This window comes from Hemitrygon akajei, chromosome 8, assembly GCF_048418815.1.
Source record: "Hemitrygon akajei chromosome 8, sHemAka1.3, whole genome shotgun sequence".
In the NCBI taxonomy this organism is placed as follows: domain Eukaryota; kingdom Metazoa; phylum Chordata; class Chondrichthyes; order Myliobatiformes; family Dasyatidae; genus Hemitrygon; species Hemitrygon akajei.
The window spans coordinates 145077886-145105319 of NC_133131.1; the positions used below are offsets into that span (position 1 = coordinate 145077886).

A 27434-nucleotide genomic window follows, 5' to 3' on the forward strand; every position below is an offset into this window, starting at 1 on the left:
TATGGAGCAAGAATTTGAAGCAGTTCTGTAGCATTCGCCCAGAAGATCCACTTCAAATCAGCTCTGCCGAGTTATAGTCATAAAGTTGTCCAGCATACAAACAGGCACTTGGCTCAAGTTGTCCATTCTGATGTAGAATAGAGACTTCTCTATTTATTCAGTGGAGGTGAAAAACTTTGAGGGAGTAAGAGGTTAAATTTTAATTCTTTATCTACGGTAAATGTTATTTGATTTCTTTTCTGAAGTATTTTTATGTTCTATTTTTCAAGGTGAACTTTTTAGCTTATTTTATTGTGAATACCTCTGCGTGTCTAATGATATTTGGTGATTTAGAGAGTGCAGCTTGGCTGTTCTCAAAGATTTCTGAACAATTGCATATGTGGTGCTTACTCCAGCCCTCATAGGATTTACATGCAGAAAATCTGGCCATAGATCAGGGTCTCGTCCCTATGGTCAGAGTTTTCCAGCAAATTCTCAATTATGAAATGGAACTTAATCCAAAAGTTTATGGTGAGTGATGACTCTCAGCACTAATGATTTCATTCAGCTCTTTTCAGATAAAAGGTCCCATAGCATCATTCTGAAGTAACACTGTTGAGTTATCCCCAGTATCCTGGCCTGTATTCATCACTCACTCGATGTCATTAGCACATATTGTTTGGCATTATCACAGAGCTTTTGTTGGGAGTTAGCTATGTACAAATTGGCTAACTCCTTGTAATCTTTGTGATTATGACTGCAAAATATTTTGTGTGATATTCCATGCTTTAGAGTGAAATGAGGCAGTTTAGAAATGAAGAACACCTTCCTATCTCTCATTATTTTGTGTAGGATCTGTGTTGATGTTCATTTCCTTTTTCCTGTTAGCTGAAATTTGAAAAGCTTTTTGACATTCTTGGAAGTTTTGACGTTGAATTAGCCTTGCTTTAATTTAGAGCCAGCTGCCAATATTTTTAAGTCAGGATGATGATTTTGAGTTGACATACAGGTAATGGTGTTCTTATTCTTCCAAAGCCCCTGTCAGAACTGTTACATTGCAAGAGGGGGTAGAGACATCAAGTTTGGAATGCACTCCTAAAGTTACCCAGTCAGATAACTGCGGTGTATTTTGTAAGTGCAATTACAAGGAAAGCCTCTGTTTCCTTAGGAGTTTGCATGACATCTAAAACTTTGACAAACTTCTATAGATGTGTAGTGGAGAGTATATTGACCGGCTGCATCACAGCAATGGAACACCAATGCCCTCGAACTGAAAATCCTACAAAATGTTGTGGATATGGCTGAGTTAATCATGAGTAAAGCTCTCCCCACCACTGACCACATCTACATGAAGCATTGTTGTAGCATACATCATTAGGACTTACGCACCCCCCCCCCACCCCCCGGCCCCACTGTCCAGCCAAGACATGCTTTTTTCTGGCTGCTGACATGTAAGAAGGTGGTACAGGAGCCTCAGGACTCAGACCACCAGGTTCAGGAACACTTATTAATCCTCAACATCAAGCTCTTGAACCAAAGGGGATAATTTCACTCAACTTTACTTACCCCATCATTGAAGTGTTCCCACAACCCATGGACTCACTCTTCATCTCATGTTCTCAATATTTATTGCTTGCTTGCTTATTTATTTATTATTGCACACTAATTGAGCACCCAAATTAGTGTGGCCTTCCATTGACTCTATTATGGTTATTATTCGATTATGGATTTACTGTGAATGCCCACAAGAAAGTGACTCTAAGTGTTGTACATGGTGACATACGTACTTTGAGAATAAATTTATTTTGAACCACTAGATAATACTGCAGCACTGAAGATGAAAGGATAGGACGTTTAAGATTATGGATGTTGCAACAAGTTGTTTTTCAGTAATGCCAACTCATTTGTTATGTTTTCTGTCTAGATTTAAACATGGAATTCAACCCTTCAGACCACCCTCGTGCTAGTACCATGTTTTTAAGCAAGTCTCAAACAGACGGTGAGTAGTCTATTACTCATATCTATTTTCATTAGGAATGCATAATGTTTTGTAGATAAAATATTTGACATAATTTTCAGATTGAATAATAATAATAATACTCACATTACACCAATGAGATCAGTTCTTGGAGTGTTCAATAATCTATTGAATCACTTGGAAGTTTTCTATTTTCTACAGTAATTATCTGCAGTTTTCTCAAATCTCCTCATAATTCTAATTTCTGACAGATAAAATTGGATTTGGATACAGTGTTTCTCTGCTCACAACAATAAAAATGCTCCCTGTTGATTAGAAGTGTGTGGATGTGACTCCAGATGTGGCTGGAATTTGCCTCGTACAGCATAAAATGTGCACGGACCAGTGGAAAGATTCTTGCAGAACAGCATTGTGAATGTTGCATTGCAAAATGTTTCTGTCTTTTGGGGAAGATAATAAACTGGCCGTGTTTGCCTGTCCAGTCAGGTGAATGTAAAGATCCCAGTGGACTTGATAGGGAAGATTGCCCTAGCATGGTGGCAATCATTCCTCCCTCAGTCAAAAGCCCCAGTAATTCTCTGGTTATTCCTTCATTTGTTATTGTGTCGAAGTGAGACTTTGCATTTTTCCTACATAACAAGCATGGCTGCACTTAAATCAATTACAGTCTTTATGGTGTGTCTGCAGATGCAAGTACTGTTGACAATGGTTGTTAAATTGTGTTCCTGATTAATTTCCATCTTACAGATGTAAAAATGTTCGGTAGTGACTCAATTCTTCATCCATCAGCCATGCCATTTAATGATGGTGAAACTGCCTAATTAGCAAGAGCTGTTAAATAATTGGTTTGAATAATTCAGAGGAATAGGTGACTGAGGGAAACATGGATAACTGCTGTTGAAGTATAGGCAGATTGACATTTAAATAGACACTTTAAAAATGCAGTGTGAATTCTTAAGAATTTGTTGGGTCTTGATTGGTTAATGAATAATGACTTTGTTAAGGAAAAGTCTAGGTACTGTGACACAAAACTACAGTGGTCATCAAAAGAGCTGAGTTAGGCTAAAAACTCGGCAATACGCTTTGCTTTCACTAGCAGCAAGTCTTCACCAGTTTGCTGTTTTGAAGATCATGACATTCAAACATAAAAGAGTAAGCTTTTAGCATTTGTGTTCTTTTAATTGTTGAATAATCACAAAGCTGGTATTATTCCATTGAAATTTATTTCCATTGATTTCTATTTGGCCTCAGGAGCAATAGTTATTGGAAAAACAACGCAGTTAAGCTAAAAATGAGTTTCAGATGCAGACAGACTTGTTTATTCAGGGAATTGATCTTTGCAATAAATTAATTAATTGATGCACATGCAAGGGCTGCAGGAATCTTCAAGATATGTAGCTAATGTTCTTTCTTTGTTTAAGGACAACACTATGGACAAACTAGGAAATTATTTGTTGATGAGCCCCACGTCAGTCATAGGGAAATTACTGGAGAAGATTCTTAGTGGGTAGGATCTGGAAAAGCCTGGATGTTCTGGCATAATTAGCATTTCTTTGTATGAGGGATGTAATTTCTTATGGAATTACAGAAAAGTGCAGCACAGATCAGGCCTTTCAGCCCATCCAGTTCATGACAAGCCATGTAAACTGTCTACTTCCATCGAACTGCACTGGGACCATAGCCCTCCATACCCCTACCATTATTTACCTTGACTTCTCCTAAGCATTGAAGTTGAGCTCCTGTGCACCACATGTGCTGGCAGCTTGCTTGTTTCTTTGGGAAGATGGCAAAGATAATTGGTAGGGGTAGAACAGTGGATGTTGTCCACATGGACTTATGGTAAAGCAGCTAACCAAGTCCCTCATGGCAGGCTGATACCGAGGATTAAAGCACATGGTATCCACACTAACATGGCAGATTGGATTCAAAATTGGCTTAGCTATAAAAGCCAGAGCAAAGGTGGAGAGGAATTATTCCTGTGTGTGCATGTGCATGTTATTATTCCACTTTGAAGCCAAACATAAGAGGAAGGTGTACAGGACCCTTCGGTTGTTTGGAACAGTCTTTAGTTGAAATGTCAGAGGCTGAAGGGTGACAGGATAGAAGTGTATAAAATTATGAGAGATATAGGTAGGGTAGACAGTCCTTTTCCCCCCAGGGTGGAAATATCCAATGGTAAATGTGAGAGGGGCAAAGATTAAAGAAGATTTGCAAGGCAGTTTTTTTGACATAGGAGTTGTGAAAGCAGATATAATAGTAACATTTAAGAGGCATTTCGATAGGCACATGAACAGGCAAGTAATAGAGGGATATAGACCATGTGTGGGCAGATTGGATTAGTTTAATCAAGCACCAAGCAGCTCATTTTGATCTCCTGCCACTCACTGTATGTATAAAAAAAAACAATTGCCTCACATACTTCAAACTTTTCCCCTTTTGAGCTTGATATTTTCACCCTGGGGTAAAAGATTTTGACTGTCTTCCTAGGCCCCTCATAATTTAATTATCTTCTATCAGGTTTGTCCAACTTCTTATAGCTAACGTTCTTTAATCTAGGTCAGGGGTCACCAACCTTTTTTGCACCGCGGACTGGTTTAATATTGACAATATTCTTGCGGACCGGCTGACAGGGGAGAGGGGGTCGTTAATCACGACGGGGATATAGGTGATAAGGCAACTATAAGTCACTTATAAGTGACACTCAATTTCACTCAATTACACTCAATTTCATTTCTAAAAGGGTTTATCTAATGAATTTAATATTAAACACAGAGCACATATTTTCCTCACATGAATATAGTGATAAGTCAATTATAAGTCACTTATAAGTCAATAGCATCATAACATTTTAAGTATTTTCCTCATATGAACATATAAAATCATTGCAACACACCAAAATCGCTGAATCAGTGGGAGCCTGAAACAAGACGGTCCCATCGAGGGGTGATGGGATACAGCGATACTCGAAGGGGGTTCCTTATCTCCAGTCTAATCCGCAGTTTAGTTTTCGTGGCTCTCTGCACTTGCTCCTGTCCCACTAGCTCACGTTTTATCCGCTCAAAAAACTCAATGGGTTTGTCTTTAAGTGCAGGGTGCTTGGACTCAAGGTACTGAAGCAGTTTTGAGTGCTTCATTGCCTCATTAGACAGCCTCCGGGCCCGAACTCCAGTCTCCCGCCTGCCTGCTGTCAGACGCCTTGGCCGGGTGCGGCTGGTCGTGGATGAGGTGAGAGGACAAGGTAAGAGCCGGAGGTCCCCGTGCCGGGGCCACGGCAGTCGCAGTCCAGAGAGAGCGACCAACCTTGCGAGGAATGTGACAGGGCACGCCCCCCCCCCCCCCCGTAGGTAGGTAGGATCTATCAGCCGACAAAAGTTTGGCTCAAGGGATGACTTTCAGTAGATCGCAGCGAGGCAGCTGCTCTGCTTCTTACGAAACCCTGAGTCCGAATTAAGTCATCTGCGAATATTTTAGCACTGGGTTCCCCACGAACATTCGGTGTGCTAAACAGGTTCAGAGGCGGCGCCCATCTGTTTGCGCTCCAGGCCAGTAGCAACGGCACTTCCCGCCAGCCGCGCAAGGCCAACCAGTGATCCCTGGCGCGAGGGTACCACTGCATTTTGGGGACTGATGACCTCGCGTGCGTTCAAGTTCAACAGTGGGCATGACAGGGAATGAGGAAAGGTTCGGCTGACTCATATTGTTTCATATTGCCAAATCACATCGTTTCCTCGCGGCCTGGTACCAGTCCGTGGCCCAGTGGTTGGGCAACACTGATCTAGGTAGGATTCTGCTGAAGCTCTTTGTCACCCGTTCCAAAGCCTCCTCGTCTTTCATGTAATGAAAAGAAAAGTGTACTAGACTTAAGAGAAAGCAAAATAAATATCTGGGGTGAATCCATGTATATCCCCATGTGGATTATTTTAAGTTTCAATTACATTTATTATTGTCACGCACACTAGTGAAAACCTTTGTTTCTCATGCTGTCCTTACAAATCATTTGGTCACAGCAGTATGTTGAAATAGTATGGGGTAAAATCAATAACAGAAAGCAGAATATATTGTCACAATTGTAATGGAAATGCACTAGTGCCAGACAATAAGGTGCAGGGCCATGATGAGGTAAGTTGTGAGGTCAAGAGTCCATATTAATGTGTGAAAAGGCATTCAACGTTCTAATAACAGCAGGATGGAACCTGGTGGTACCTGCTTCCAGGCTTATTTTTTCATTTTCTGTCTGGTGGGAGAGGGCGGAAGAGTGAGTGTAGCAGGTGGTTTTTGATTTTTGGCGGCCCAGTCAGCGGCGGGGCAGGCCACAGTGACGAGACTTCTCGCAGGTCAGTGACGCTTGTTTAAAAGGAGACCTTTGCGGGCGTTTGAGCTCATTCTGGTATCCCAGTCAGCGGCGGGGCAGGCCACAGTGACGAGGCTTCTCGCAGGTCAGCGACGCTTGTTTAAAAGGATGGAAGGGACAAGTGAAGTGGTCATTCTTGGGAGTAGGCCAGTGATGAGACTAGGAGTGTCAGGCTTTGGCTCAAAGGAATCTACGGCTTGGAAGAGGTGTTGGGTTTGGGCAAGCTTTTGTTGAAGTCCCCATTTTTTTTCTCTTACTGTACTTAGTGTAGTAAATGGCTGTTGTGTGCTCTTTGCAGGGAACTACATCTGTGTGAAGTGCATATGGTTGCAGCTCCTGAAAGACTTTGTTAGGGATCTGGAGCAGCAGCTGGATGACCTTTGGCTTGTATGGGAGAGTGAGGAGATAATCAGATTTACAGGAAAATAGTCACCCCTAAGCTGCAGGAGGCGAGTAGCAGGGCGACTGTCAGGAGAAATGGAAATGTAAGTAGGCAGTTGGAGCAGAGCACCCCTGTGGCCTTTCCCCTCAAAAATACGTATACCACTTCGGATACTGTTGTGGCGGGGTTAACCTCCCAGGAGAATACCACGGAGACTGGGTTACTGGCACTGAGCATAGGTTCTTGGTGCAGAAGGGAAAATGAGAGAAGAGGGAAGTGATGGTGAGGGGACGCAATAGTGAGGGGAACAGACAGGAGAATCTGTGGATGTGAACAGGACACTCGGATGGTATGTTGCCTCCCAGGTGCCAGGGTCAGGGACGTCTCAGATTGTATCCACAACATTTTGGAGAGGGAGGGGGAGCAGCCAGATACTTTGGTACATTTTGTACCAATGACATAGGAAGGAAAAGCAATGAGGTCCTGAAAAGAGAATTTAGAGAGCTAGTAGAAAGCTGAGAAGCAGGAGCTCCTGGGTAGTAATTTCTGGATTGCTGCCTGTGCCATGCGCCAGTGAGGGTAGAAACAGGATGATCTGGCAGATAAATGCATAACTGAAAAGCTAGTTCAGGGGGCAGGGCTTCAGGTTCTTGGATAATTGGGATCTCTTTTGGGGGAGTCATGACCTGTTCAAAACTGATGGGTTGCACCTGAGCCCGGGGGAACCAATATTTTCGCAGGCATGTTTGTTAAAGCTGTTGGGTAGGGTTTAAACTAATTTGGCAGGGGTTGGGAACTGGAGTGAAGGGACTCAGGATCGGACGGATGGTAAAAAAGTAGTGATAGCCTGCAGTCAGACTGTCAGGAAGGGCAGGCAAGTGATGGGACTTAGTTGCATCCAACAGGCTGAGTATTAAATCATTAGGGATGCAGAGTCAGAAAGGACAGCAAATATGGTACTCAATGTGTTGTATCTAAATGCAAGTAGTTTAAGAAATAAGGTGGATGATCTTGTTGCAATATTACTGATTGCCAAGTATGATGTTGTGCCCATCACTGAATCGTGGCTGAAGGATGGTTGTAGATGGGAGCTGAATGTTCAAGGTTACACGTTGTATTGGAGGAACAGGAAGATAGACAGAGGGGGTGGTGGGGCTCTACTGGTAAAGAATGGCATCAAATCAGATAGGGAAACAGATCCTGGAAAGGTGTAATAGTAGCAGAGTTGTCGTGATGGGAGATTTTAATTTCTCAAATATCGATTGGCATCTCCGTAGAGCAAGGGTTAGATGGGGTGGAGTTTGTTAGGTATATTCAGGAAGGTTTCTTGACACAATATGTAGATAAGCCTATCAGAGGAGAAGCTGTACTTGATTTAATATTGGGAGATGAACCTGGTCAGGTGTCAGATCTGTCAGTGGGAGAGCATTTTAGAGATAGTTAGTGATCATAATTCTAGCTCCTTTACAATAACATTGGAGAGAGATAGGAACAGATAAGTTAGGAAAGCGTTTAATTGGAGTAAGGGGAATTATGAGGCTATCAGGCAGGAAATTGGAAGCTTAAATTGGAAACCGATGTTCTCAGAAAAAACTACAGAAGAAATGTGGAAAATGTTCAGGGGATATTTGTGTGGAGTTCTGCATAGGTACGTTCCAATGAGACAGAGAAGTTATGGTAGGGTACAGGAACCGTGGTGTACCAAGGCTATAATAAATCTAGTCAAGAAGAAAAGAAAAGCTTACAAAAGGTTCAGAGAGCTAGGTAATGTTAGAGATCTAGAAGATTATAAGGCTACTAGGAAGGAGTTTAAGAAGGAAATTAGGAGAGCCAGAAGGGGCCATGAGAAGGCCTTGGCGGGCAGAATTAAGGAAAACCCCAAGGCATTCTACAAGTATGTGAAGAGCAAGAGGATAAGATGTGAAAGAATAGGACCTATCAAGTATGACAGTGGGAAAGTATGTATGGAACTAGAGGAAATAGCAGAGGTACTTAATGAATACTTTACTTCAGTATTCACTATGGAAAAGGGTCTGGGTGATTGTAGTGATAACTTGCAGCAGACTGAAAAACTTGAGCATGTAGATATTAAGAAAGAGGATGTGCTGGAGCTTTTGGAAAGGATCAAGTTGGATAAGTTGCCGGGACTGGTTGAGATGTACCCTAAGCTACTGTGGGAGGCGAGGGAGCAGATTGCTGAGCCTCTGGCAATGATCTTTGCATCAACAATGGGGACGGGAGAGGTTCCGGAGGATTGGACGGTTGCAGATGTTGTTCCTTTGTTCAAGAAAGTGCGTAGAGATAGCCCAGGAAATTATAGACCAGTGAGTCTTACCTCAGTGTTTGGTAAGTTGATGGAGAAGATCCTGAGAGGCATGATTTATGAACATTTGAAGAGGTATAATATGATTAAGAATAGTCAGCATGGCCTTGTCAAGGGCAAGTTGTGCCTTACGAACCAGATTGAATTTTTTGAGTATGTGTCTAAACACATTGATGAAGGAAGAGCAGTAGATGTAGTGTATATAGATTTTAGCAAAGCATTTGACAAGGTACCCCATGCAAGGCTTATTGAGAAAGTAAAGAGGCATGGGATCCAAGGAGACATTTGTGGGTCCAGAACTGGCTTGTCCACAGAAGGCAAAGAGTGGTTGTAGATGGGTCATATTCTGCATGGAGGTCAGTCACCAGTGGAGTGCCTCAGGTATCTGTTCTGGGACCCTTACTCTTTGTGATTTTTATAAATGACCTGGATGAGGAAGTGGAGGGATGGGTTAGTAAGTTTGCTGATGACACAAAGGTTGCAGGTGTTGTGGATAGTGTGGAGGGCTGTCAGAGTTTACAGTGGGACATTGATAGGTTGCAAAACTGAGCTGAGAAGTGGCAGATGGAGTTCAACCCAAATAAGTGTGAAGTGGTTCATTTTGGTAGGTCAAATATGATGACAGAATATAGTATTAATGGTAAGACTCTTGGCAGTGTGGAGGATAAGAGGGATCTTGGGGTCTGAGTCCGTAGGATGCTCAAAGCAGCTGTGCAAGTTGACTCTGTGGTTAAGAAGGCGTACAGTGTATTGGCCTTCATCAATTGTGGAATTGAATTTAGGAGCTGAGAGGTAATGTTGCAGCTATATAGTACCCTGGTCAGACCCCACTTGGAGTACTGTGCTCAGTTCTGGTCGCCTCACTACAGGAAGCATGTGGAAGCCATAGAAAGGGTGCAGAGGAGATTTACAAGGATGTTGCCTGGATTGGGGAGCATGCCTTATGAGAATAGGTTGAGTGAACTTGGCCTGTTCTCTTTGGAGCGATGGAGGATGAGAGGTGACCTGATAGAGGTGTATAAGATGATGAGAGGCATTGATCGTGTCAATAGTCAGAGGCTTTTTCCCAGGGCTGAAATGATTGCCACAAGAAGACACAGGTTTAAGGTGCTGGGGAGTAGGTACAGAGGAGATGTCAGGGGTAAGTTTTTTACTCAGAGAGTGGTGAGTGCGTGGAATGGGCCTCTGGCAATGGTGGTGGAGGCGGATACGATAGGGTCTTTTAAGGGACTTTTGGATAGGTACATGGAGCTTAGAAAAATAGAGGGCTATTGGTATGCCTAGTAATTTCTAAGGTAAGGACATGTTTGGCACAACTTTGTGGGCCGAATCCTGTATTGTGCTGTAGGCTTTCTATGGTTCTATGTTTCTAAATCAGTAGAAAGATGTGACATAGGATTGGAAGATGTTGAATCCTTGTGGTTTGAGTTGAGAAACTGCAAGAGTAAAAGGACATTGATGGCAATTATATACAGGCCTCCCAACAGTGGCTGGGAGGTGGACCACAGGTTACAATAGGAAATAGATAAGACGAGTCAAAATGGCAAGGTTATGGTAGTCATGGAGATTTTAACATGCAGGTCGATTGGGAAAATCAGGTTGGTACTGGATCTCAAGAGAATGAGTTTGTTGAATGCCTAAGAGATGGCTTTTTAGAGCAGTTTTTCATTGAGCCTTCTAGGGGATCATCTATACTGGATTGGGTGTTATGTAATGAACCAGAGGTGATTAGGGAGCTTAAGGTAGAAGAACCCTTAAGAACCAGTGATCACAATATGATTGTGTTGCCAGATGTTGGAGGGTGCGAGGGAAGGGAAGTGAGTGCAGTTATTATTGCAAAGGAGAAGTGCTCTGTTACGTATTCAGGCAACAATAAATATATATGAGTTAGGCAAGGGTTTATATAACAAATAACACGTTTATTAAACACTGAAAACAAACCCCCCAAAAGTAAACAAACATTAGCTTAACCGGAATTCAGCTGCTGTGCGGCAGATTCACAGTTCTTAATAGCGTTGCAGTTCAAACAGTTCTTAAATTGGTATTGAAAAAAAACAGTTCTTTAAAGCGGTATTGAAAAAAACCAGTTCTTTAAAGCGGTATGCCGAAAGTTCAAAAGCTCACAGTCCTTTTAAAAGGAGAGACTTTTTAAAGCGATTTAAATTCTCTTCCACGTCGTTGTCCTTCGATTCCCCGGCGTCGAACTTTCCCACGAAGAATTTTATGAAATATAACGGCTTAAAGGCACTGACCTTCCTTCCACACTATTCTCAATCTCCCGCTATCCCAGCGGAGATTAACACGAGAACAGTCAACGAAATCCTTCCGAGGATCACACGAGGTCGAAACCAATCCACCGTCGAAAATCGATTCTCCTCGATTTTTATCTTCCAAACTTTTATCTTCACTCTCCACAGTAAAGAAACTGTTGGCAATGACCTTTTAAACTTTAGGCATTATATAAAACTTCATTTTTTAACTAAACTGCGTCATCACATTAAATCACGCAGTGACATGAAGTCAACGGCAAATCCAGCCACGAACTGCCCCACCTGACAGGGTGGGTCTTCCTTTTATACCCTGTAAAAAAAAACCTGTCACATGACCTCTACTGGCGGGAAAATGACATCACTCCACCATCACAAGACCATTACCTCAAGTCCAGTATAACTTCAACCCCAGTCACGTGACAAGGGTACCACTGTCACGTGTCACGGGTACGTAACAGCTCAAAAAGGTGAAAGACCTAAGGGTACATAGGTCATCTGGACCAGATGAACTGCACCTGGAGGATTCTGACAGAGGTAGCGGTAGAGATTGTGGAGGCATTAGTAATGATTTTTTTTTAATCATTTGACTCTATCGTGGTGCCAGAGAACTGGAAAATTGCAAATGTCATTCCTCTCTTTGAGAAAGGAAGAAGGCAGCAGAAAGGAGATTATAGACCAGTTAGCCTGACCTCAGTGGTTGGGAAGATGTTGGAGTCAATTGCTGAAGATGAGGTTATGGAGTACCTGGTGACGCAGGTCAAGATAGGACAAAGTCAGCATGGTTTCCTGAAGAGAAACCTGTTGGAATTTTGAGGAGATATAAGTAGGATAGATACAGGGGGTGCAGTGGATGTTGTATATTTGGACTTTCAGAAGGCCTTTGACATGGTACCACACATGAGGTTGCTTACCAAGTTAAAAGTCCATGGTATTACAAGAAGGTTACTGGCATGGTTAGAGCATTAGCTGACTGGTAGGAGGCGGCGAGTGGGAATAAAAGGATCTGTTTCTGGTTGGTTGCCAGTGACTAGTGGTGTTCTGCAGGGTTCGGTGTTAGGACCGCTTCTTTCTATGCTGTATGCCAATGATTTAGATGATGGAATAGATGGCTTTGTTGCCATGTTTGCAGATGATATGGAGATTGGTGGAGGGGCAGGTAATGTTGAGGAAACAGGAAGGCTGCAAAGGACTTAGACAGATTAGGAGAATGGGCATGAAAGTGGCAAATGAAATACAGTGTTGGAAAATGCATTGTCTTGCACTCTGGTAGTAGAAATAAATGTGAAGACTATTTTCTAAATGGGGAGAAAATCCAAAAATCTTAGCTGCAAAGGGACTTGGGAGTCTTTGTACAGAACAGGTAGAAAAATGGCAGAAAAATGGTTCGGCACAACCAAGAAGGGTCAGAAGGCCTGTTTCTGTGCTGTAATGTTCTATGGTTCTAACACCCTGAAGGTTAACTTTCAGGTAAAGTTGGTGAAGGCATTAAAAGTTATGGGGAGAAGGCTGGGGAACAGGGCTGAGGACGAGAAAAAAGGAGAGCCCATAGAGGAGAGGTTCATTTTTATGACTGCTGAATTGTGATTACAAGTTTGCAATTTATTATGGTCTTATGCAGAGCAGTTGCCATAGCAATCTGTCATCCATCTGGATAGGAAACTGTCCTTGATGCCTCTGTAAAAATTGGTATTTGTCAATGGAGACATTCTGAAATTCTTTAGTTTCTGAGAAAGTAGAGATGCTGGTGTGCTTTTTTGGGCATGGTGTTTACATTCAGTGACTCCTTTCTTGGGTACATTTGTACACCAGCTCATTATTGCAAATATCTAATTGGCCGATTATGTAGTAGCAACTCAATACATAAAACCATGCAGACATGGTCAACAAGTTCAGTTGTTGTTTAGACCGGTAACTAGACTGGTTCAACCTGACAGGAAGGTGACAGTAACTCAAATAACCATAATTACAACATTGCTGTGCAGAAGAGCATCTCTGAACACACGTCAAACTTTGAAGTAGATGGGCTGCAGCAGCAGAAGACCATGATTGTACACTCAGTGGGCACTTTATTAGGTACAGGGGCTATCTAATACAGTTGGCACTGAGTGTACGTGTTTAGACCAGAAAAGGCTAGGAGTTTGAAGCTGTTAACCATGTTTACCTCAACACCATTGATTTAAACAAGAGTATGTGGGCACCCCACTTGCTGAAATCAATGACTAAGACAGACAGACATACTTTATTGATCCCGAGGGAAATTGACTAAGCCTTTTCTTTTGCTGACATTGAAGGAAAAGTTGTTGTCATTGACACCATTTCACTAGGTTCTCTATCTACTTAATGCAAAATTCATTATTACCTGGAGATTTGTCCCACTGAGGTGGTATCGTCTGCAAACTTGTAGTCATAGTGAGAGGGAGTAAAGATGGGGTCTGTTGACTCATCCTCATGGTCACCACTGTTGAGAATAATTATGGCAGAGATGTTGATGCCCAACCTTTCTGATTGCAGCCTGTCGGTAAGGAAGCCAAGAATCCATTTCCCAAGGATAGTGTTAAATCCCGAGTACAGGCATGTGGAGATGAGTTGGTATGGAATCATGCTATTAATGCAGTAAGCATATACAACAGTTCATCTCTGTGTGACAGGAGAACACATATCATAGTACAAGAGTCTCTGTTTTATTATTTTGTTATTGCATAAATTATTATTGTGTATATTATTGTTCTGTACTTTATTATTAGTTATTATATTTATTATTATTAATATTGCTAAGTGTGTTTTTAAATGTTGCTGCTGTAATGAAATTATATCCCACTCAGGATCAATAAAGTATTATTATTATTATTAAAGGTGGAGCTGTTTTCAGTGTGTTGTTGTTGTAGTAGTAGTATTTATTATCCAGATGCTCCAGAGGTCAGTATACTGTAGGTCCAGGAAAATGGCATCTCTACTGTGGAATTGCTTCATAGGTGACTTGCAGTGGGTTGAAGTTGCCTGGGGATGTGGATTGATGTGTGAAGCACTTCAGATGGTGGATGTCAAACACACGAGGCATAAGACACGTTACCTTATTCTCTTCTGTACTAGGATGATTGTGATCTACGCATGCTCTAAGGAAATACTATGCAATCTCTAAATCCATGGTTTTGCTAAGCAGTTCTGAAGAAGTAATAACTGAATTCATGACTTATCAATTCTAAAAGTATTACTATGTTAATTGAAATTTTTTTTTCACAAAAATGTGACAATTTTTAGTGTGTCATAATTGTTAATTTCCAGTTAAGTGCAATATTCTTGGCTTTTGTAAAAAAAAAATTGCATCTAATTATTTAAAGAGGTATTCTTTGGTTTCAATTCACAGATTAAAGAGTTGAACTGCATTATGTTGTGTGGGAGAAATAGCTTTGAATCTATTACAATTTATGGACCTTAGTTCTACTGAGAGTAGGACTGATTTTGTACAACTCATCTTGGATTTATTACAGGCAAGGCAGCCTTAAAATATCTGAACTGACAGGAAGGGATATTAAATGACAGCAAAATGTGTGTTGCTCAAGCTATACTTTTCAAAGGCCAATGTTTTAAAATTTAACAGAAAGACAATTTATCGAGATTACAGCGTATTGTGTTTATACAGATTAAGCTGTAACAGATAATTAAGTAACTGTATCAAGGTTTGTAGGTGGCAGATTGGGAAATTTGTCTGAAAAATTCTGCATTATTATTTATATGATGAATTATGCGTTGGTAGAAGTGAATGCAGACAAACTGAATGGAAACCATGCAGAAAGTGGTTCATTCTTTCAATGTGGAATGAAGTGATTACATTATGAAGTGTCATTAAACTTACCACCAACTGTCTTGACCACTCGGCTGACTAATTGTCAGACTGCTTGTCATACTGTGCTGGATGAGCAGAAATATTCTTTGACTAACATTAGGAAGGCCAAACTTACTGCTTTTGCCACAGACTGTTAGCTAGGTACAATCCCATACCTGTTGTTTGAAATAGGCTACTTAAAACCAATTCAGATTTTCATAGCCGTGGTGCTTTTTTTTATTGCTGTTTTAGGCTTCTGACCATGTAGTTGCACCATAACCACGGTTGTCAATGTCCACCTCTGTAACATCACTGTCTGTCAAGCTCAACGACTACTGAAAGTCTCTCTCCTGCTTTTGTTATTTGCAGAATTGGCTGTTCCAGTAACTTTCAGCTGATCTCCCAGTTAACACTCTTTGTAAACTTAATCCCATCCAAAACCACAGTGGCTCCTCACAGCACAATTTTTGATATTAAAATCTTTGTTTGTTCTTTGATGGACTTGCCCCTCTTCTTTTTTCCAAGAACATATTATGATTTCTGCTTTCTGGCCTCTTGCTTGTTTCTAGTATTTATCACTCCATATGTTCAGCTGCTGAACTTTGCACCGACATTCCGTCCCTGACCTTTTCTGCCAAAGATCTGCTCCCCCCTTTCTCATAAATGCACTCCCTTCCCCAACCTCCCCCCATGCTACCCAGAAAATGCTTTCAATAGCTCCCTTTGATTGTGTTTGTGCCAACTTCCCTTGTATCTCCTTGTTTTTTTTCATCAGATGTTGTTTGGTAATGCTCCTGTGAAGTAACTGGAGATAACAAATGTGAAAAAAAGAACTCAGAAAAGAAGTGTTTTCTTTTATACCTCCTTTTAGGAGGAGTGCAGAACATATAGAGTCACAGAAATGGGCCTTTCAGGCCATCTAGTCTGTAGCACCTTGTTTTTCATCCCAGGCCCATGCATCTGAACCATAATGCTCTATCTATCCCCCTCTCATTCATGTACCTATTCAAACTTCTCTTAGGTGTTAGTGTTGAACTCGCATCTATCACTTCTGCTGGCAGCTTGTTCCACACAACCGTCTGAGTGAAGCGGTTCCCCCTCTGATTCATCTTAAATATTTTTTCCTTTCACCCTATCACCCCTAGGTCAAATCTCACTCAACCATAGAACATAGAACACTGTCCTTCAGGTCCTACAGCCCACGATGCTGTGCCAACCACTTAACCTACTCTAAGATCAATCTAACCCTTCCCTCCATCATAGCCCTTGATTTTCCTATCATCCATATGCCTATCTAAGAGTTTCTTAAATGTTCTCAATGTATCTTCCTCAACTACCACCCCTGGTAGAATGTTCCATACACCCACTACTCACTGTATAAGAAAACTTACCTCTGACATTCCTCCCTATAATTTCCTCTAACCACATTAAATTCTGACCCCCCCCCCCGCATCTACCCTGGGAAAAAAATCTGTGTCTATCCACAATCTATGCCTCTTATCATCTTGTACTCCTCTATCAAGTAACCTTTTGTCCTCCTTCACTCCAAAGAAAAAAGCCTAAGCTCGTTAAACCTGTGCTTAGAAGACATGCTTTCTTATCCAGGCAGCATCCTGGTAGATCTCCTCTGCACCCTCTCTAAGGCTTCCACATCCTTCCCATAGTGAGGTGACCTGAGGGGCAAGAGCCTGCATGCATGCATGCATTCACCCAACCTATACCCCTCTTAATTTTGTATACCTCAAGAAGATCCCCCTTCATTTTTTTACGCTCTAGTGAAATAAGTCCTAACCTATTCAGCCTATCCCTGCATTCACCCTGTCCTCGTGACCAGCTAGCATTCTGCAGTCTTTCAAGCTTTTTGATCTTTTCTGTAGATGGGTGACCAGAACTGCACACAATCCTCCAATTTCGGCCTTCCCACATCATAACATGCTAGCTGCGGTACTCAAAGCCCTGATTTATGAAGCACTCTTTATGTGATGCTACTTTGAAGGAATTATGGACCTGGGTCCCTAGGTACTTTTATTCTACTGCACATTTCAGTGCCCTGCCGTTTACCAAGTCAGCCCTACCCTGTACCCTGGGATGTCGTACCAAAGTGTAACACTTAACACTTATCTACATTAAATCCTTTCTGCTATTTTTCCAGCTAATCTGATCCTGCAGCCCTTCCCCTCTTCCACTACACCACCCCCCCCCCCCACCCTCACGATCTTGGTATCATCTGCAAATATACTGATTCTGTTTATTACATTACCATCCAAATAATTGATGTAAATGATAAGCAACAATGGACTCAGCACCGATCCCTGAGGCGCACCATTGGTCGCAAGCCTCCAGTCAGAGAGGTGATCATTTGTTACCACTCTCTAGACTTTTCTCCCAAGCCGATGCTGAATCCAGCTTACTACTTCATCGTGAATGCCAAATGACTGATCCTTCTGGACCAGCCTCCCATGCCAGGCTTTGTCAAAGACCTTACTAAAGTCTATGCAGACAATGCCCACTGCGTTCTCATAACCTCTTCAAAAAAACTATATTAAAATTGGTTAGGTTAGGCATAACCTACCTTGCCCAAAGTCATGTTGACTATCCTGATCAGGATCAGTCTATCCAAATACTTCTACATCCTCTAACATTCAGATTTGATTCTGAACTTCTCCAAAGATTAGAACCACAGTAACAATTCATCTTAGACTTTTCGAAGAGTATTTGAATGGATACTCTTCTGTTGGTGGAAGAAATGAAATGTAACTGAGGGGTGATCTTATAGAGGTGTATATAATTATGAGGAGCGTAGATAGGGTGAATGTGAACAGGGCTGCGGAATCTTGAACTAGATGGCATGGGATAAAGGTGAAGGGGGAGAGACTTAACAGGAAGCAGAGGGCACCCTTTTCACCCAGAGAGTGGTCGGTATATATGTAGACTGAGCTGCCAAGGGAAATGGTTGAAAGGGATATATTAATAACGTTTAAAAGTTGTTTGGACAGGTACGTGGATAGGAAAGGTTTAGGTCAGTGATTTCCAATGAGTCAGTTACGTCTCCTAAGTGGGCGTTAGGGGAAATAGAACTATTTGGGTGTGGGCATTCAAGATTCTTGGGGGGAGGGACGGTACGCAGCACCCTAACTTGAGGCAAGAGACGTGACCAATTTTTGTCGAGCAGGCACACCCAAAAAAAAGGATGAGGCACTGGAGCACATGAGGAACCATAGCTCTGCAGGCGGTGAGCACTCGTTGTCATAACACGTCCAAAACTCGGCAATCTCATCCAACCTTACCAACTAAACAGACATTATTGGAGAGGCATAAATTGGCAACTAGGGTGTCCAACTGTTCTCCTGACTCGCGGAACGGAACGAGTTCATGCAGTTGGTAAGTCAAGTACATCCTCTCACCTATCTCTACAGATCTACGGAAAACAGGTTGTGCAGCGATACAGCGCTAGCCTGAAGCAAGCGGTGAAATAGAGCCAATCAGTGAACATGCCCCCAAGGATTCCTCTTGAGGTTGTTCAAAGTGACCTCGACTTCATATGTGCAGTCAAGAACCACCTTTAAGGATTATGAAACCTTACGTCGTCGGTCAATCGCGCTAATTGGAGTAGTAGAAAGGTAGCTTGCTGTATACCAGCTCCATCCCGACAATCATTCAGATTCCAATCTGAATCCTTGCCAACATAATTGTGATCGTTTTCACCTTTGCCTCACCGTTCCTTTGTGTGCCACTACCATCAATCCATCTGTACCATTTCACTGCTGTTTTCAGCATCCGATAGGCATTCCCAGTTTGTTTTAACTTTTTATTTTAATTTAGGCCTGTTAATGATGGATAAATACATATGGCACAATCTCAGTGAGTCTGAAGGTGGTGAAGCCTTGAATTCTAATCCTAGAAGCTACAGAAAGTGTGTCAATGCAATGTTACATACCTGGAGTATGGTTTTATTCCGTCCCCATCAGATCAGCGATGCCCCATGCTGTACTGTCTAATGAAGCCATGAAACCATCAAGACGACAGGAACACTTCCATAAAAGATACCCTGAAAAGGCTACTTATGGTATTACTCAATTCCTGAAGATGAAACAAACATTTGAAAAGCATTGCACACTCAAGCCATTTGCAAAGAAAGCTAAAAATTACCTTGGTAGTGGTCTCATTGCTTCTTATAACATTTCTGAAATGATAACAAAGTGTGGAAAATCTCATACAATTGGTGAAAGATTAATAATGCCTGCTGTATCAGAAGTGCTCACCACTGTTCTCAAAATGGATACCAGAATTTTAAAATCAATTTCTCTGAGAAATAACTTTGTAGCTCGTTGTATTGATGAAATGAATGAAGACATTTCATCTATGCACAGAGCTACAAAAACGGAATTTGGGATGCAACTGGATGAATCAACTGTGCGAGATAACGAGGCATTGCTAATGGCATATGTACGGTTTATCAAAAATGGAAAAGTTTATGAAGATATTCTATTGTAAAAAGTTAAAAACAAATGTCGACGGAGAATGAATCTATGACAAGCTCAAAATGCACATTGAGGATTAAACTATTCTGATTAGCAACATGATTTCTTGTGCAACAGATAGAGCACTGTATATGACAGGTCGCCATGCTGGTTTAGTGGCATTAATGAAAAAGGAAATCCCAAGTCTATTTGCAATCCATTGTGTAATTCATTGTCAACATCTCACAGCCAAAAACCTCAGCCAGTGACTTTTTTCAAATATGACTCTTGTAATATCTGCTATCAACAAAATTAAAGCTCATCCATTAAATAGCAGAATATTTCGCCAGCTATGCCAAGATAACAATGAAGAGTTCGAATGCTTGCTTCTTCACACTGAAGTGCGCTGGCTGTCAAAAGGCTGCAGCTTAAAATGTTTCTTTGATCTTTTTGGCACTGTGGCTGGATTTTTGCTCAAAGTGGACAAGAGCTTGGGAAACAAGATTGAACTTCTTCCTGGGGATGTGGCAGACCCAGCTGATCTGCTAGGAATGAACATTCTAAATATGAAACTGCTGGGTGAGAATTTCAATTTAATCCAGGCAAAAAGTCCAGTGTTCACTTTTATCAGAAAACTGAAAATATATAAGCAAAACGTTGGGAGAAGAATGTTCTCACAGTTACCCTGCATGGAAAGAATGGCACTCTCTTTCATAGTCAGTGATTTGTAAGAGTACTGCTTATACCTGCAGTCACTGAAGAAGGATTTTCAGAATTGATTCAAGGATTTGAATGATCTGCAAACTCCAGACTGGGAAATTAACCCATTTCTTTGCAAGATGGAAGAACAGTAAGAGAGCCTGCAAGAAGAAATTATTGAAATTCAGAGTGATGAAGAAACAAAAATGCTTTTGAAAAATGTTGGCTTTTCTGTTATGTGGCTACATTGTCATACAAAGTGGTTTTTGGAGAAGAGCCAAACTGCTCTTAATTACATTTCCATCCTCCTAACTTGTTGAAAGAGGCTTCAATGCAGTGAACCACATACTCACAATAAACAGAAACCACTTGGACATTGCTATGTGTGGAGACTTAAGACTTTTGCTGTCACAACTTGAACCAGGTATTTCAACTCTTGCTAAAAACCATCAAGCTCAAGGATCACATTGATATTGGAGCTGCTGTACAGCACAGGTACTGTGTAGGCTAGGTTTAAAGACAAATAAAAATTTAAAGCAGAATCATTTTTCTCATGTTAGCATATCATAGACATGTTTTTACACTATTGGGGGTGTCAGAAAGTATACTGTGCCTAAGAGGGGCATGGGAAGTATGAAGGTGCTTTAATGGGGCTAAAATGGTTGGGAAACACTGGTTTAGATGAATAAGGTCAAACAGGCAAACGGGACTAGAGGGGCATGGGAATTTCAGTCAGCATGGACCAGTTGGATCGATTAGGGGCTCTTTCTATGCTGTATAATTCTGTAATTGAGAGATTTGCATCATAAACTGAGTTAGTGGACATCAAATACAATCATCCCAATGTTTAGAGTCATACATCACACACAGGAAGATAGTTGCTTTTGGAGGTCAATCATTCCCACCTTAGAGGACCTACTGGAGTAGGAGCAATTTCTTTGGCCCAAGCACCTTGAGCTGTTTCATCACTGACCTCCTTTTCAACATAAGGTTGGAAGTGGGAGTGTTCACTGATGATCCCACAATGTTCAGTTCCATTTGCGACTCGATGTAAACCAACAGCACTCAGGATGGGCTGGTAAGTAGCAAGTAAGATTCACTAATCTCCTGATAAGACTCCTGATGAACAGTTTTGGCCCGTAGCATTGACTGTTTATTGCTCTCCATGGATGCTGCCTGACCTGTTGAGTTTCTCCAGCATTTTGTGTGTGTTACTCAGGATGTTTAAGGATTTGAAAAAATGTAATTCTGATTTTATTTGCTGCATTGGTTGGAGCAGCTTTACAATGTGCTGTATACTTGGTAGTTCATTCTAAGTTTCTTATAAAAACTATTATTTTTCTATATTTTACAGTGAGAGAGAAGCGGAAAAGCCTCTATATAAATCATGTAAGTAGCAGTCAATTTGTGTATTTTTGCTCTGCCTTTAGAACTTAACATTTTTTATTGTCATCTTGTCCAAGTTTTGGTCTGTTTCTATATTTAATACTCAAATCACTTAAATATAGGTCTTGTAGTTACTTTGTAGTGGCTCTTTTAATCGTCCATGGTTATGGTGACAATCTTTGATGCTTCTGAAAGCAAATTATTTTGTCACAGTGTTACATTCATGCTGAAGCACAGTTTTTTGCCAGTGTTTGAATGTTATTGATTATTGTCGTTAACAGTCACTATCTGCTGTCTTTCTGCACTGAGTTCTGAATGTGAAAATGCAGATGAACGTTGAGTATGTGAGGAGTCAGCCAGTTTAGCTTCTGACCAAGGCATTGATTAAACAAATAACCTCCCAATGCAGAATGAAGGCTAATTCAAACAAAACCTGCTTATGAAATTCAGACCTGCTTTCATGGCTGAGTGTGCAGAATTCACGATGAAGCAGTATAACATATATTGAAAGAAAGCGATTATACTACAAAAATAGGGAGAGTCACTGTCTTGATTATCTTTTGCATTAAAGGAACGGCTGGGAGAGGTGTATTTGAAGGTTGCTTTGCTTTATGTGAGAAAGTGAGGGAAAAGTGGTAAAAAAAAGGTAGTTGATTAATAAGGTGACTAGATTGCACCAAGCTTGAGTCTTCAGACCTTGAGGAGGAGAATGTGTAAATTTGAGGTTCGACAAAAAAAGGAAGGTTATACATAACAAAAATGAGTGTGTGATACTGCCATTAGATTAGCTTTGATTCTTATCTGCATTGAGATTGGTTCGTTTGTGGGAGAAAGGCATGAGGGCATTCCTTTACTTGCTTTGCTTCCTGTGTATATAATTTTCATCTTGGCTTGACCTTCATTTCTCTGCTGTCTCTTTTTTTCTCTTTTCAAGTTTTTCCTTTATTCTTAAAGCATTTGTTACTCTAATCGTGTGGACCATTTGTTCAGTGCGGTAAGACCGTTTTCTTGTGCAGGAATTTTTCTTTCTGAAAGCATGGCGGTTGTTGCTTTCCTTGTATAAAACATTACGATTCAACTATTGTTCTCATGTCGTTCCATTTCATTATTTCTCTTTTCATTTCTTTGTGACTTAAAACTCTGCATTAGCGCGTAAAACTGTAGAATTGTCACTGCCATGCATGTAGCATTGGCTTGACATAGACTGGGAGGCTAGCAGTGTCAATACAGAAAATACTGGTTTGGCAAATCTGCATTTTGAAGTTTCATAGCCATGCAATAGTGCAAGATATCATTCCTATAAATGGTGGTTTTGAAGGCAAACTGCTGTTGCTGCTGAATGAACAAAAGATGGAAGATAACCATCAGTAAAGTACTGCCTCTGAAATGCTTGGCAGTAAACTAACAGAGTGACAAACATGATTGTCATGTTTTATTAATAATGATTGTGTTACTTTATGCATAAGCATGATTTTCCTATGTATATTTCTGACTATCTGTCATTGGTACCACTGGAAATATTACTTGAATACAATTCAGCTTAATTAAGATTTCATGTCACGATGCCAAATTCCCACTTGAGTAGAACCCTGGGTGTTCGGAAGGTTTATAACTTCAACTGTATCTTTGTATTTTCTACTCTCCAGGTGTTTAAAATACTCCAGGGACAACCTGTCAGACATTTTGATTGCTAGTTGATCTTTTGATGTCAATTATGTCTTTGTGCAGTGAATGAAGTACTTGTATGCATTGTGTTACTATTAAAAAGATTCTCATTTTTTTGTGTGTGTGTCTGTCTGTCTCCCCTCTCTTTCTCTGTCTCTTTCTTTCTGTCCCCTCTCTCCTTTGCTTTCCCTCCCCTGTTCCAGCTCTCTGTCTCTAGTACTCTCTTTGTTTCATGTTTGCCCTGTTCCTATTGTACCAACATTGCCAAGGGAAATTATCAGTGCTCATCTACCAACGAGTTTGACCCACCCCCTTCCTATGGGAAATCACATTTATAGAAATACATGATTTTAAGTATGATGGATTACTTGTGCTCTCATTTTCTCAGCCTGAAGCTGAAGTTTATGGAGTGAGAGCATGCTTTTGTGGTTTCCCCCGAGTGACCTACTCCATCTGGCCTTGATATTTGTTTTTTATTCACATTGGATGGACATCCTTTCATTCATGTCCATTCCTACATCCACTGACACCCCATCCCCTTTTTGACGTTATTATCATTGCATTCCTGCCAAATTGTCAGCCTCCCAAGCCCTGTACAATAAACCTCTGACAACCTGACTTTTGATTCTTTGGAAATCCAGATGGTTTGGCAGGTGGCTCCAAAATGCAAGCGAGGGAACTGGACTGTGAGTGGACAAGAGTGTGAGTGTGCAGTTGGTTCCAGGGTCAGGGCCATGGGTCGGGTTTTGAGACTGGAGACTGGGGTTGGGGTTGAGAATACCAGGGGTCAGTATGAAGCATACAAGCTGAACCTTAACAGGTTCTCTCTCCTGCTCCCCTAAGCTTACTGCATCAACTGGAAAATCTGTCACTAATGAGAAACAAGTAAAAAAGGTAAATTAAAAATGAGTTTGGATATTAATAGAAATAACATCCAATAGCCTGGGAGCTCTGCTACTCAGCAAATACCCAAGTCCTGAGGAGGCTGAATTTCTGTATTTCAATCTCCTAGTGCAAACTTGGTTTTTCATTATCATTTCTCTTCCATACCCTCGGTGTTTTCTTCCTTTCCTTTAATTACATTGAACTGCTTATATTTGGTCATGGTTGATCTTATCCAAACACCCTCTGATCCCAGGTTTTGTTATCCTCTGATGTCGCATTTTAAACCTGCCCTGTTTTCAGCAGGTAATCTTAACTCTGAACTCGTTGCATCCTCTGGAGTACCGTGGTAAATATGGTTGCAGGGGGGAGAGACAGGCAAATAAAGCAGACGGAGGTTTTCAGAGATCAGAGGAAAAAGGCTGTGGCCATCTATTTCAATCCGTGCACCACAATTTTATCAATCTTTTTATGCCCTCACACACCCGCTTTCATTCCAATGGGAATAAGCCCAGTAAATCTATCCTTATAACTACCCCCCCCCCCCCCTATTCCCGGATGTCCTGGTGAATCACTGTTGCTAAGTAATCCTTCATGAACTGTGGCTACTAGAATTACCCATACACTATGCTCCAAGTGCAGTGTAACCACTGTTTTGCACAGCTGCATCATGACATGCCATCTCTTGTACTCAGTGCCTTGGCCAGTAACCTGTGCACCTGCATCACCGCCTTCAGGGGGCCGTGGGTTTGCACCGCAAGGCCTCTGCACATCAATGCTCCTACAATCCCTAACAGAATTTGATTTCCCAACATCCATTACCAGACACTTGTCTGGGTTAAATTCCATTTACCATCATTCCACCTAACTTTCCAGTTGATGTACGTCCCATTATATCCTTAGATGATTATGATTGTCTCACTATCTTATTAATTATATGCCCTGTATTACCACCTGAGTACTTTATATTTATTTTGAAAAAAAGAATAAAGGTCCCAGTTCCATTCCCTGTGATACATCATTGGTACAGATCTCCATTCAGTAAGATGCCCACTTTTCACTGCCCTTTGCCTTCTACTACCAAGCCAATTTTGGTTGCCAACATACCTCAGATTCCTTTTGTATAAACCTCCTGGACACCCTACCATGTGGGGTCTTGTCTGAGGTTTTACTGGACCAAGTAAGCCATGTCTGCTTCTCTGCTTTCATGGGCTTTCTAGGTCACCTCCTCAAAGAACTCAACATCAGATTTGTGAGGCATGATCTCCCCTGTACAAAATCATGCTGATGACTCCTAATCACACTCTGCATATCCAAGTCAGCATAAATGCTGCCCCTCAGAATCTTTTTACTAACAACTTCCCCACCACTGAGGTAAGGCAGTTTCCAGGCTTATCTCTACTTTTTGGACAAGAGGACAAAGTTAGCTGTCCATGAACAAGGACCAACATTAGCTTTCCTATGTTGAAGTGCTTCAGCAATGATAGCTTGGGATAAGTGGTAGGGCACAAAGAAAATGCACAATGGAAAGATAGCGAGAAAGATTAGCTTTATTTGTCACATGTATAGTATAAACATACAGTGAAATGTGTTGTTTGCGTCAAGTCAGTGAGGATTGTACTGCAAATGTCACCATGCTTCTGGCACCAACTTAACGTGCCCGCAGCTCACAAACCCTTTGAGATATGGGGGGAAACCGGAGAACCCAGAGGAGCTCCATCTGGTCACGGGGAGAAGGTACAGACTCCTTACGGACAGCGTCAGGAATCAGACCCCAATGTTACAGCTGGCTGCTGTAAGACATTGCATTAACTGCTACGCTACCATGTTGCAAATGGAATATACTGAAATGATAAGATGGAGATGATGAGATAAAAGCTGAGATGTGGGCCACTGTAATGAAAGCAATCAGCCAAGAAATATATTCTGAGTTACCGTGGACAGAACAGAGTATATTCAGACATCTCAATTTAATGTGTGGTCTTGAAAGTGAAAGTTATAAATGGAGAACTGGAGTGTATTTAAACAGTGGGACAACAGGCAGTTAACTCGACTTTGTGGACCAGTACCTTCCAGCCCATTCACCGTACCAGTGCTCTGTGCTCGTTCTTACCCTCCCTGTGTTGTCAGCGAGTTGTATCCTGGACACCTGAGGTGTGCTATGAAAGGTGGCAGTGGCTTCAGTATTGCACTGAGGAAGTTCTGTCCACTAAATATATTCCAAAAGTAAAACCAGCTCCCAGTTTAACTGGCTTTGATGTGTTATTTACTATCTTAAAATGTCCTTGACATTTGCGGGCATTTTAGAAGCTGTCAGAATTGAAGTTGTGTAAAAAATGTATGTGTGAAAACAAGTAAAAAATTCAAATGTCTCAGAACATTTTATAAATGTTCTTCTACAAATTTTCTGAGTGAAAATTCTGGCATCTGCCTTTAAGTAAAAGCAAGACCGGAACATCTTACATCTGCTGGTAATTGTGGGTGTTCTGACTTTGCTGAGGGGCTTGGCTGGCTGAATCCATTGCTTCCCATGCTGGAGCAGAGACTCGATAAGATTGATTCCTCAGTATTCAGCTGGTGCAGGACCCATCATCTGATTGGTTTTAATGGGTCGTTTAGGGTTGCAACTAAAAGGCAAAGGTGTATAGAGAGTAGTTTAGGTCACTCTGTGAAATGTAAACTGTAGGCTTGTTTCTTTGAGAGAAAATGGGGTTCCACTTCATGGGATGTTCTGACAATTCGTTTGCTGAAGCCTTGTGGAGTGTGAAGCATGTATCGGTAGAGTCAATGCTTGATTGTGAAGGGACTTTTGTTTGCATGTAATGAATGTGGCATGAGAGGCTGGCCAGTTTTGTCTAATTTATATCTTGTTTTCCAGCATCCTCCAGGGCAGATGAGAAGGAAATATAGCTCCTGCTCCACCATATTCCTTGATGACAGTACAGTCAGTCAGCCAAATCTCAAATATACCATCAAATGGTGAGTTCCAAAAGGGCCCAATGGGACAATGTCTCCTTTATGGTCTTGTCTAAACATTCATAATTAGAATTCAGATCGTAATCCAACATGGAAGACTGAAGAATGGATTGTAGCCAAATTTGTCTTTAAACTTAAGCTTCTCAATATGTTAATTCATTAGATATTTGATATGTTGCCTTCCATTCAAGATAACCCAACACACAGTTTAGTGATTACTGTCTTGTCTGTGATATCATTTGGCCATTAGCATCATCTAG

At 41.3% G+C, this 27434-nt stretch overlaps 1 protein-coding gene across 1 annotated transcript in view; it reads left to right on the forward strand.

Moving 5' to 3' along the window:
* The window catches only part of ccny (cyclin Y), a 254211-nt gene that overhangs the window by 198402 nt on the left and 28375 nt on the right, over nucleotides 1–27434 (forward strand). The window contains exons 2-4 of the mRNA XM_073054830.1: nucleotides 1904–1978; nucleotides 21620–21654; nucleotides 27077–27177. Of these exons, the coding sequence (XP_072910931.1) occupies nucleotides 1904–1978; nucleotides 21620–21654; nucleotides 27077–27177 (211 nt within the window). The remainder of the gene's footprint in view (nucleotides 1–1903; nucleotides 1979–21619; nucleotides 21655–27076; nucleotides 27178–27434) is intronic.